The sequence below is a fragment of the Heloderma suspectum genome, chromosome 7, assembly GCF_057233095.1.
Source record: "Heloderma suspectum isolate Gila_16-S chromosome 7, 16-S_ref, whole genome shotgun sequence".
NCBI classification, from domain to species: Eukaryota; Metazoa; Chordata; class Lepidosauria; order Squamata; family Helodermatidae; genus Heloderma; species Heloderma suspectum.
The window spans coordinates 48,013,398-48,026,828 of record NC_139464.1 but is presented as its reverse complement, the minus strand read 5'-3'; the positions used below and the strand labels follow the sequence as shown (position 1 = coordinate 48,026,828).

General features: G+C 39.3%; 1 protein-coding gene across 6 annotated transcripts in view; it reads left to right on the top strand.

Moving 5' to 3' along the window:
* ATF7IP (activating transcription factor 7 interacting protein) overlaps nt 1-13,431 on the top strand; it is a 103,218-nt gene that overhangs the window by 40,945 nt on the left and 48,842 nt on the right. For all 6 annotated transcript variants that reach the window (XM_084810056.1, XM_084810059.1, XM_084810055.1 and 3 more), the window contains one exon: nt 7,170-8,260. In XM_084810056.1, coding sequence (XP_084666182.1) covers nt 7,177-8,260 — 1,084 coding nt within the window. In that variant the 5' untranslated portion in view covers nt 7,170-7,176. The remainder of the gene's footprint in view (nt 1-7,169; nt 8,261-13,431) is intronic.

The following is a 13,431-nucleotide window of genomic DNA, read 5'->3' as shown; positions in this document are numbered from 1 at the left end:
GTAGGTTTTCAGATTGGCCTTTTTGATAATGAACATTAAAGTCTCTGTAATAGAATATTTAAATTATTAGTGCTTTATGGTACTTTATAAATGCTAGTTTCTTAATGCTGTATCTCTGTATTTTAAAGTTCTTTATGATTATGGTGCATTTCTGTCAAATTATATTAGTGATCTCAGAGGGTTGCTCTTGATGACATCAGACTGTTGTGAGAGGAGGTATTAAATACAATTACATAGGTACAAAGGTCACACTTTCATCATCTCAGCTTATAGTACAAGTTCATGGATTGTACAAAAGAAAGCAGTTACAAGTGTAAGCATGCAGACTCTAGTAGGGTTTCCTCTTCTATTGGCACATTGCCATCCTTGGTAATGTTAAATGTGTAGCCTTAAGTATCAAATAAATATTAACTTGCTGCTTCAAAATGGATGTCTTCATTAGGTGCTGAAACTCTAAATCAAAGTTTTTTTCATATTAAATTTCTAAAACCCATGGCTTTTAATGCCTCCGGTCTAGGAGCTGATGTCCGCATGCATGTGTTTCTGTGAAAATGATAGTTTTGCACATGCTGTTTTGTGGGGTGCTTCATAATTTTAACTTGAAATGGAACAGTGTCACATTGCTGCTTTTGCATGATCTAACTCTTGATTAGTGTGCTGTATTAAAAACATCTTTCTCTTGCAAGCACAAAATCCATTGCCGCCCCCATTCCCTGCCTTGCACACACAAGAGATGTGAGCAGTAGGGGCAGGACACGAGAGACCACTCCAAGTGCAATCCTAACTGTCATGACAAGAAGAGGTATTACTCGCTTCTTGCGCTAGGGGCAATATTTCCACCATAGTCCAGGGCCTGTAGTCAAAGTACATTTGAAAAATGTGGGCAGGCACATGCTGACATGGATTGCATACTGGCACAGATCCTGTGCCATGGGGGAGAGCGAGAGAGAGGGATCATAATGTATTTATATTTTACAATTCAAACCACAGAAGGAGGGACACTGAAAATGGTCAGTGAGCTAAAAGCACCTTAACAAAAGCAGTCCCCACAGTTGAACAATAACCCATCACAGTCCTCTGATTTGTCTGGCACCATTAATTTGCGCAGGTTGTAGACTAGCTTGCAATTGTTTAAGTTGTTGGTTCCTGTGATAGCTTTCTGCAGGCACTTATATTTGAGGTGTTCAAAAGCAGCTTTGTATGTTACTGAATTTGGAGGTAACATGAAATGAAAATGACTTGTATGGCTTGTTTGTTCTCCATGCTTTTTCCCCTTTAATTGACTGAAGTGAAGCTCTCTTCAACGGAGATGTGCAAATTGTCTTCTTCTTGGAAACATGCACATCTTGCCAATATAGGAAATGCGTGAGTTCAAATGTGGGTTAGGCTACTTGTTTGTTTCACCGTTTGCGAACCTGTTACAGGTTAAACCTCCAATTCCATGCCTCCCTGCACAGCTTGACACCTATGTGTTTAAAGCAACAATCGAAGCTTTTATCTTAAATTTAGTCAATTAAACAACAATAAAGGATTATGCTTTTAAAGTTTTCTAAATATTCAGCAGTTTAATTTCTTGTTTAGTAGTGATTTATATCTTTTTGTTGTTGCTGGGCAGAACTAAGAGTGCATACTTCTGATTGGTGGTTGAGTATCAGATTCCTCAAGCCAATCGGATAAGGTAAAATTGTACTGGGAAAGGACTTGATAACAATGAAGCAAAGCTGCCGATTTATTTTTCCTGTGTGACGATCACGCAAACTAAGTGTGGTTACAGCTGGCTCCCTCTTGGGTATGTTTCAGAAATTACAAGGTCTCAAGATTAGGGGGAGGAGGCGTGCTATGGTTTCATTATTATTTTTCCTCATTCATGCTATTTCTAAATGTTGATCATTGTATAAAGGAGCAAAACAAGTTCTATGTACAATAGCCTTAAACAGCCCAGTTTTCTTAATTAAATGCTGAGGAACTAAAATAAGCAACATACACACAAATTTTTCAATATATGTTTAATTCATTTTGTGTGAGCAATGTGCATGTTGTTTTTCTGTTAAAGATACATTCTGAATTTTTGTTAACTTGTAGTAGGGAACATAAATGTAGCATGTAAGTTAATTTATAGAAAATGAACAAAGGGTTATACACAATTTTAAAACCTCCAGTAAACCATATTTTAAACATGTATATTTTTGTTTTTTGAGGAAAAAAATTAGTTAATGCAAAATTTGATGAAATAAAATACCAGTATGAGAATTGCCTGTTCAGCCAGAACACTGATGTCCATGCATAATACATTCCTCCATGTGGCGCTTCACACAAAAACTCAATGTTAATTGCACATGCAGTTGAATTTTAATGGGCTATTTGGGAATGTTCCAGCCAGGTTCTAGAAAAGGAGTGTTCTGTTCTTTATTCTGTATGTTGCAAGACTGGAATCTGAGACCCTTCATCTAGAACAAGAAACCATGGCCAAAGACTGGTGTTAATTACTTTGCAGACAACACTACATGCAAGTCAGATTTTGCTAGCAGGTTTACAATGAACATGGTATGGTTATGTAATTTTCTTCTTTTACAGGTTATATTTGTGTGTTTGTGACTAATAGAAATGCTGCTCTAGAGTACTTGTATTATGTAGAGAACCACTTGCACAGTCATTTTGGATTCTAGCTTATATTGCTGAGTTCCAGTAACCTCTCTCAGTCTCTCTCTTTCTCTCCCCTGTTGCCAGGCAAAACTCAAAGAACTGGCGGCTGATTGGCTAAGCTTTTCAGCAACTCAAGAGCTGCTCACATGAGTTTATGATTATAGGCTAATCCATAGCAGCTATGCTAATACCTTCCTTTGTTGCCACGCAGCAGTGATCTCTCCTTAGGGAAAAACAAAGGGGAGGGAAGGGAAGGGAAAACTGCCTAATTGGGAGGGCAAGGATCCTTTTGGGGATCACTTAAAAATCCACTGGTACACATATTTTATCAAATAAGCATGGAGAATTACAGCATTGTTAATGTGATTTCTTACCAAGAAAAAAATAAGCAATGGTTTGAAGAATCCTTTCTGGTGGCAGTGACTTTATATTATGGAATAATGTGATAAAATATTTACCATTTTAATGTGGTTTAATATGGAAGGAAAACATTTATTTTTTTACTAATACACATGCATACTTCCCTTTTCTAAAGCAATCATTTGGACTTGTACTGTATAACTTCCTTTTCTTGAAACAAAACTATTGAATTCTAGCAAGTGGTGTTTCTTAGTTTGGTACGTAGCCAGTAAGGGTGTTTCAGGTGTGAGTGTGTTTGGTTGCATCAAATCACGCCAAACAGCATCTGAACACAACCATCATTGAAATCCCTGTAGTCGGTGGGACAGTGGAGTGTCGTAGTCCATACTGGAAGAGATTCAGAATACATATATGCAGTATATATGCTACTGCCTATATTTGATCTAAAGTGTCGGTCATGCAGAAATGCCCTTAATTGTTTTACGAACTTGGTCATGTGATATTTAAGAAACACAAATGTATTGCAATTCCATTTTGAGAAACATTTGATAGCACAAGTGTGGGCTCCCAAAACCAAATAAGTATAAGCCTATCTGCAGGTAAGAAAATAATTATACAGCCACGCTGTTCTTCAAGAACTAGAAGACATGTGAAAGAGGGCTGCTGATTGGCTTGCACAGATGTAAACAGATTACCTAAATGGGTTTATTGTGATCTTATTCCCTACTGCTTTGTATTTCTTGTTCCCTTCATTGTCAACAGAGATCTATTAAGTGGCTACAGTGTGCACCCTTGTGGAAATGGAATGAAATTGTACTATTAAGTAGTCTTTACTACATATGAAATATTTAAGTAGCTTTCCAAAACACCTTTAATTTACTATGTCTAGTTACTTAAATCTTGTATATTTGGTTAGTGGGTGTGCATGCAAGCATTAAGCTGAGTTTTGGATCCTTAGCAAGATAAAGTCCAGGGGTAGGCAACCTGGTGCCTTAGAGACGTTTTAGAAGACAACTTGCATAAACCCTGACCATCGCTCTGCTGGCTGGGGCTTATGGGAGTTGTAGGTAAGAATATTTAGAGGGTGCGCTATGTTACCTACCCGTCCTTCATAAAAATTTCTAGATAACAGCAAGTGTTACTTACTGACAAAATGGAGGTCCACATAACATTTTTTTAAACGTTCCACTTTTGTGTTTATCAATAACATACTTTATCATATGACTCTCATTATGAGGCTTAAATATTTACTTGCAGTCAAAGCATCTCCTTAATGATAAATGTAAATTTAAATAAGGTTGAGGCAGATAGGCAGCCAGACAGAATTTCTAGATACTGTTCTTCAGGAAAGCTTCTAAAATGGTGGCGCATTAACTCATCCTGCATTCAGTTAGAAAGGTTATGTATTTATTATTATAAAAACTATTAGTTCATATTGGGGTGCAGGGTAAAATAGTAAATTAAAGAGCTGATGGGGAATGTAATGTCAGTTGGCATTATGTATTTTAATATTTGTTTGCTGAATAAAGTTTGATGAATATGGGTTTCTTAAAAAGTTGGCGAACTGTGAGATGAACAATTTGACACATGGTACATGTGTTATTACAAAACACTTAAGTGTTTGGTTGGGGCTTGCCCAACCAAAAAACCCTTTAAAAACACTTCATAAAGTCTTCTTATGCACAAAGTTCCTACACATACACCAGACAACTTTTTTACAGAAGAGAAAATTAGAAGTTGCATGTGTAGATCTCATACTTTCCATAGTGAGGCTTTTGTACAGTTAATCATATTTGTATAGTATACTTTGTGGATTGTTTTTTAAGTCACTATGATGAAAAACCATCAAGAGAAGGACCATTTGTAAATCATTAAGTTTAAATCAAGTTTCCATCTTTCTAATTCATAAGGGCTGTATAGCCCTTATGCTATACAGAGGCATAACCAAAAATGTCTGGTCATGGAACTCAAATGTATTTTGTGCTACAGAATATATGTGTACTTCGAAGAGCAATTGTGAATTTAAGGATATTTGTTTGTTCTCTTATCTAAAGAGATATAAGGAGAGTAAGCGAGATTGCATACTTGAAGATTTGCAGAGTTCAGACTTTTCCAGAAGCAAGAATTGGTCGTTATTCAGCAAATCATATTTGTCCATGAGACTGAAAACAAAGGTGCCGTTTGATGGTCTGAATATGCATATTTTAAAAAGTAATTAATACAATACATTGCCTATTGTATTGTAATGCTTTACCATGAAAGTGATGTAAATTCTCTCCTTCCACCATACCCTTTAAACTGAAAAGCCAGCTTTAATTCAATGTATTTTGGAGAGTCTTAGATTTAGTTTTAAGAGATTAGTACTGTAGACTCCTTAATATATTAATATTACATTCTGATATCATTATAAACCAGGCTATTTTTAAGGGACACTTAATGAAGCTGAATTTTTGTAAATGCTTTAAATTACTTTTATTCACCCTAAGCTTTTGAAGTCTTGATATATAATTACATAAATGTATACTTTTATGCATTGACCATTAGTGTGCTAATGGTATCAAACTTTCCAGTTAAATCTTGGATGTTTAAGAGCTATTGTGTTTCAAGCAAGCAATCAGTATACAGTGAAAACTAATTTTGTCTATTTACACCATTACACATTGGTTGGAACTGCCAAGGCTACGTGGTGTGTGAAATTTTGGCCTGTGATATACAGTGTATCAAACACAAGATCACACACTTGTGCCTTTTTATTAATAAGAATAACTAGCATCCATTTGGTTGCAAGAGTGTTCTCGTCCTTACCTGTGAAGGTCTTTGTGGGTCAAAAGCAGTTCTTTGAATTGTGCCCCAAGCAGACAGTAAAGAAGCCAGCAAGGATTATTTAACATTAGATATTCTGAATGGCCAGTCCCAGTCAGTACTGTTTAAGGGCTGTAATCTGAAGCAGTTGAATTTTGAGTTGTTTTCAAAGCAGACCTATCTACAATGCATTGCAATAATCTAATCTGGATGTCACCTGTGCTTGTTGGCCTGGCAGTTTTTGTCTCAGAGAAGTCTCAAGTGGTGCACCAAAAGCTGCTAAAAGGCACTTTGTGCCACAGATGCCATGTGGGCATCTAAAGCAAATGGGAATATAACAGCTCCTCAGACCTGCAGACTTGATCCTTAAGGTGCAGCCCACCATGAATTGGTGGAACAATTCCTCCATAGTCAGATTGACTATCCGCCAATAATACGTCCCTCTTGTTGACAGTGATGTGCTGTCAGTTTTCTGCTGCTGTATTGTTTTTGTCGAAAATGTAGAATGTCTAAAACTTTTTCATAAAATTAATAACATAATGATTAGATATAATATCATTTAAATTAAACAGTTTCAAGTTGTGATTACATTGCAATTCACAGAATTTAAGGGCGCAATTCAATGGGTTGTGCCCTGGCTACTCATAAGCCCCTGCACTCTGAGGCTGATGAGTATTCTGTGCATAGAGGGAGGCACCTTGTGCCTCCCGCACTGCATTTTAGCTCGATGGGCGATTTTGCCTGTCTAGCGGAGGCTGAGGTGGCAATAGGAAAAGGCGTAAGCCAACCCCCTGGCCTCTCCCCCCCGCCCCCAAGAAACCTCCTTTCCCCTGTCTCTGCGCTCTGTTTACCAAGTGCAGAGAGGCAGCCAGCACAGTTCTCTCCGGGCCAGCTATGAGGGGAAGGGGAGCATAGTTTCCCAGCTCAGAGCCCTGTCTAAGATCATGGAGCCAGGAAAAAATCCTAATGTCCCCCAGATGCTGTCTAGGGACATAGGATTGCTCCCTCCATTGCCTTTTCCCTGTACAATAGACTACATTTCTTTACAGGTTTTTAAAATCTGGATAACCATTTATGCTGGTGTATTGACACTAAAATGTAAGCATTTCACACTTATGGAAGTACATATTTAAGCATGAATTAACTACAAAATTACTTGTGCTTCAGAGGCCAAAGCATGTGGGGAAATACTTAAGAAAACTGAATTAGAAGTGTCCGCAAATGTTGCATCCATTTATCCACACTCAGTTGCTCAATTTTTTTAATGCCAGTGCTACTTTGAAAAAATGGGGCTAGGTAGTATTTATAGTGCATGTGGTGATGTATTATATTCCTTTTTAACTTAAAAATATGTACTTTTTCAGGATCAAGATGGAAAGCAATGAAGAGCCTCAAAAAAAAGTGTTTAAGGCCCGGAAAACCATGAGAGCCAGTGACCGACAACAGCTTGAGAGTGTGTATAAGGTGAAGGAGGAGCTTTTGAAGACCACTGATGTCAAATTGTTGAATGGGAAACATGAAAATGGGGATTCGGATCTCAATTCCTCCTTACTTAATTCTGACTGCACTGAGGACAAAGAAGTGAATGGCATAGAAGATTTATGCCTTGACTCTGAAGAAGGAAAAATAGACTCTGAAGAAATCACTGATGCCAAAAGCCCAGATGTCAAAGGGAACCAGGCTGATGACCTGACTCCCAAACTTGAAATACCTTCTCCTGAGAATGTTGTTTCTGAACAAGATCATGAAGATGGTAGCTCTACTTCAGGCCCTGATCCTGAAAGTGAGGCACTTGATTTTAATAAAGACAATGACATCCAGGAAGAGGTCCATATAAAAAATAATTTGGACCATAAAGATACTTGTATAAAAGATGATTTGGATCAGAAAGCTACACCAAACCAGCCTGAAGAGGAAAGTCAAGCAAGCGGTAATGTTAATGACTGCACAGTAGAGCCAATAGAAACAAAAGAGTTAGCTCTTACTTCTGATCTGCCTATGGAAGAAGAAAAGAGTGCAGATGAAGCTGTAGTAAAAGAGAACATTGGTGAGGAAGCAATATCTAGTAGTTTGGATATGGATGAGTGTCCAAAGGCCGAAGATGTCCAATCTACAGACCTTGTAGAGACCAGCACTCAAAAAGCTATTGAAGACGAACCAACTGAGAGCATATTGGGAAATGTAAGCACCATGGAAACAGATGAAATTATTCCAATTTTAGAAAAACTGGCCCCAGCAAATGAAGTAAACTGTTTCTCCAAATCCATCTTGGTTCCAGTGGAAAATCCTAACTTAGATGCAGAAGATAAAGTAGAAAGCGCATTAAATTCTCCATTGAAACACGAAAACAGTGAAAGTTTGCCCAAAGAAGCTTTCTTGGTGCTTTCTGATGAGGAGGAACTCTGTTGTGACAAGGAAGCCGAAGTGATAATGCCAAATCATGCAAGCCCTCCAGGTTAGTGATATCCTTTTTCTTTTAAAGAAATAGTTCATTACAATGGTGCGTTTGGATTTTGATGCATCCCTTGAATAAAATAATTAGAGCTAGTATAAACTGTGTGCGTTCAGGTATGTACTTAGGGTTATGGCGCTTTGTACAGAATGTGGTATTCTCCAGAAAAATAGTAGTCATGCACTTGTAACACATAAACCTATTAGAACAACAGATTAGTATTTCATAGGTGCTAATTATACAAAAGTAGTTGACTGAAATAATGAAATAAACAACGTAATGATGTTTAAGAATAAACTTAAATAAACAAATTTAGAATAAATGTTAATTGTATCCAGTGCTTTCATGCTGGAATGCCAAGGAAGGTCTAAACATTTTAAAATAAGTTACATGTAATTATACTGAGCTCAGAATTGGAAGACAGGTGACCAGCTCCTCAAGACTCAAGAGGCCTGTTTGTTTCAAAATCTTTATAGAGCAAACTTCCAGATCACATGGAGCAGGTTCTACCTTCAGCAAGTGCAGTGAGCCTGAAGGTTATCCTCAACATGTGCACTGTAAACTATTGGTGACTACTTGTGATTCTTGAATTCTGTGTCTTATTTAGAGATACCTGCACCTGCAGCATATGAAGAAGTTTCATTTTGTTGCTGTCAGCAAGGCCGTTCTTCAGTTTGTATAATATTTGAGTGCAACCAGTTGACAACATTAGACTACTTATAGTTTCACCTGCTTCCCAAATCTGCTTATTGTGTAAACTACTTTGAATAGTACAATTTGGGAAAGGCCACATCTCATCAATATTTTTTTTCCTATTATAGAACCTCACTAATAGACAATCTGCCAACTATTTCTGATTTTAAAAATTGTTGGAGTAGTTTTTTGTTGGGTGTTCGGGAAGTACTTTGGAGGAAGTACTTACATTCACCAAGTTTGATCCTACTGCACAAACGTGGAGGCTTATGAACATCATATTGAGGGTGGGAGGAGTGGCAGAGGTGATCACCTCCTCATCCTCCCGCCCTGCATCTTTGCTAGATGGGCTATTTTGCCCTTCTAGCGAAAGCTTCTTAAAGAGGGAAGGAAGGAGGCTGGAGAGCCCCCAGAATAGCTCATATCCTGGCCTCCCCAGTTTGCTCCCCTCCCTGCCCACTGAAACACCCCCCTTCCCCCCTCTCTGAGGTTGTGTTTCTGACCTCAGAGGCAGCCAGTGCTATTTTACACTGGCTGCAAGGCAGGGGAAGGGAGGCCAGAGCTCGATTCTCATCTCTGAGGTCGGAACCTTGTCCCCAACCTCAGAGGTGGGAATCCGAAATACCCTGTGGCTCCTCAGATGCTGTCTAGGGGACATAGGATTGCTCCTTCCATCTATTGGAGAGGGATAAATATATTTAATGACATTTTACATAGGGAATGTCAGGGACATCATATAACAGAAAATTTGAAATGTTGAAATTTTGCTTATTTTGCCCCATTCTGCCAGCTACAGTGCTTTAGTTGAGGCTAAACAGAACACTGGATATGTTGAAATTCTGCTTATTTTTGCACCACGAGACATGTATATACCATCCTTCACCCTATTTAGCTTTCAGGGCTGGGCACAATTTAAAATTAGGTCACAATAAAACAATAATAGACCAGGAATTAAATATTAAAACCCTTAAACCAATAACAGATTAAAATGTCTGTGCCCCAAACGGTAAGAGATGGCTGCAAATCATCACAGTCTTCCTGATCTAAAGTTCACCTGTTTTGCAGTAGTGGTCAATGCTTCTTTTAAGATTGGCACATGCCTCTTCCAGGAATAGTACTGATAATTCCCCTAACCCTTGGAACTGACTCTCATGATTAGATGCACACAATCAAGAAGGACAAAAGTTAAGTGGGAAGATAATTAACTGCACCTCTCCAAGAACTTTTCGTTGTCGTCAACAAACAAAAATGGAAACTGGTCCAAGCACTGGTGATAAGCTGGTGTCCTGGATATCTCTGGCTAAGGCTCTGCTTCAATAACAGCATCTAGCTTAGATGCATACCAACAATTTTATCCGTAAAGATGGCTACTGATTTGATTGAGCCATTTCTGTCCTGTTTTTAGTCTGAAGGCTCTTGGAGCAGCTAATAATGATTTAAAGACAGCAAAATAACAGAAGTGACATTAAAAAAAACTAGAACAGCCAAGAAAAATGTCTGTGACAGGTCATGTTAAATACGAACTAAAACAAGACTCCAAAAGCCTAGTCAAATGAACGTTTTCAGTTGGTGCTGAAAAGACAACAAACTCTGCTCTAGAAGAGCATTCCAGAGTCTGAGCCTTTTCAGTTTTGGCACCCAATCTTGGTTCACCTTCCTCCTCCCTTCCAAAGGTGGGCGGGGGGGCTGACGAAGGAGCTGTGAGGAAGTTCTTAACAGTTAGCCAGTGACAACATACTTTCTGTTTAAAGGACTTACACAGCCTGTCTTACTGTATCTGGAAGAGATCAGCAGAATGACATAGTGGACACAATGGGGCAGAAAAGAACACCTGAGCTTCCATCACCACAAGACCTTAAGCCAAATGTGCTCTATGCTCTGTTCGACTGGATTCAGCCTAGGCATTGCACCACCTGACTTCAACTAGGGAAGAGGGCACCTATGAACGATCATATCAAGAAACATTGGATGAGAAATGCAGCAGAGTTCTAGACACAGCTGGATCCATGAATTTCTGAGGGCAGATCACCCTGAATACTTCCAAGGGTGGAGGATCTGTCAAGGGTTACTGAGATCTAAACATGTCCCAGATAATGTCAGTAACAAATGTATCATTCCCACAACTCCAACAACAAATCACCTTATTCTAGGCCTGTGCAGAAAAACAAATCCAGAGCGTGCCTTGGTACTCTTGTTGTCATAAGTACTTTGGAAAAATTCCATGGTTGCCATGGCAACTATGAAATACCAATCTAAACACTTCAAAAAGGATGTTGAAGTCTGCACTTTGATGTTGAAGTCCCTTGGAATTGCTAATCTGGGTGAGCCCCCCACATCAAGCTTGATATCGCATCTGATACATCTGGAGAGTTTGCTAGGCAACAAGACAGACAGTATGCTAACAGGATCCCCATCCCCCTCTTGGCACCCAGCATTAAGTACAGGCAGACACAGTTGGTTGTGTTTCATAGAGGATACCTGGCAAAAAGGATGGAATCCCTACAGACTACAGCAGGAGCAGGCAGTGTGGTCCTCATGGCACCCCCAGACACTTTTCTTGGTGCCTGCCAAGGTGCTCTACTCCCACTTAAAAAAAAAATTAACACATTTCCTTACCAGCAGAACGGATTGCTGTGAAATGGGTTTCTGTCGGTGCTGAAAACTGGGTTCAAAGGAGGTGTTCAGTGTGTTGCGGTTCAGACTCCACCTCTGCCTTGTACTCAGTCTTTTGAGCAGGTTGCTTGTTCTTTGCCACGCCTCCCATCATGGCCATTTTGTGGTGGTACCCAGGACAGTTACTCAGATATGCTCAAGGCCCTAAAAGGTTGCCTACTTCTGGACTACAGCAACACCCCTTTTTCTTTAGGCTGTTGCTGGAGCCAGTTGGCCCCAAACTGAGCCACTCTTCACTGTCCAGCAGGGTTCAGAGCGTCCTCCGTTAATTAAGTTATGAATGTGTAATTGGACATCAACATGGTGTTAGCCAACAGTAAGTGAGGATTAGGGAGACCACCAATATTGCATCCAGTGTCTTCAGCGTTGAGGAAAAGGCTGTGTCTCCTTCCTCTTACCTGAGCTGTTCCTGCAGCCTATAATAAATACCCTATCTCCTTCCCCATCTTAATTGGATTGCTGCATCTTCCCACCCACTGTGACATGTCTGGACATACTTCAGTCAACCACTCAAATTATAGTAAGTCTTCTCTCCTTCCCATAAACAAAACCCAGCAACATCCTTACTCTTAAAATTATAGGGCCCGAGAAGAACTGCACCCTATGTTAAATAAGGCTCGCCACAGGAATCTACTAAGAGGACTTTTTCACCAGTTTTATCTTATGAATGGATCCTAAGAGAACATGGAAGAGATATAATTATTCATGAAAGAATATGTTCTGCTACTATGCAGCTTTGCCTTATACTTCATTGCCATCATATTCTGTGTTAAGGTGCTTGTGGTACTTTGCTTTCTTATTAGGAAAGTTCTGACATAGGACTTTCTACAGAAGAACCAATTTGTATTGGCCAGAAAGGCTTCAAACTTCAGCTTTTCTGACTTGAAAATGTGGTTATCCATTCCTTCAAGACACAATGGTGAGGGACCTATCTGCCATTGAATCCTTTTAGGGACATACTTAATAACAGCTGAGTCTTGAAATTGAATCTAGACCCTAGGTTGTTGACTTTGTTGTTGTTGTTCAGTCGTTAAGTCTTGTCCGACTCTTGGTTGTTAACTATCTAGCTTCAAATCTGTATATATCAAACTTAAGCAAGTATTGCCTGTACACTTTCAAAGCATTTTCACAGCCAGAGGGCCAGAAACTTGCTTGTAAAGAAAAGTGAGCTGAGATTCTCAGCTGAATTATGTATTCTTGCAAAATTGTGGTATTCACATGTAGCACTACTTGCTTAAACTCTGCATTCAAACTAATAGCATCCTAGAAAGGCCTTTTCTAAGGGATCCCCCCACCCCTTGCTAGTAGTCTATTTATTTTGCTAATCGCTTGCTATTTCTCACCTTGTGAAGGTGGTTGAACATGGAGGGGGGGTTAAGGTGTCTTTAAAAAGTGAATTAAAAACAGCAAGATACAAAAACAATAAACAATAATGAGATCACATAAAAATAAAATGAAAATACTGGAAAACAGTAGAATTACAGTAAAAACAATACCCAGCAGCAGACAACAAAAGCTCCCCAAACCTCTTAAACTGCTAAATTTTTGACTGATCTTTTTAAAGAGGAAGTGCGACCCCATCTAGAACAGATTGAACATCTCCTCCTGAGCTTGCCTCTAAGCCGAGCTTGCCTCTCAGCCAACAGCGCTTTCAGCGAGTAGCAGCTCAGCTGGGCAGGCCTCCTTCTGTAGGAGTCATTCAGCATAGCACCATAACCGAACAAAGGCCATCTCCCATGCCCAACTGCCATCTCCCATGCCCAACTGCCTTGCTTCTGAAGATGAACGAACATGGAGTAGAACCACAG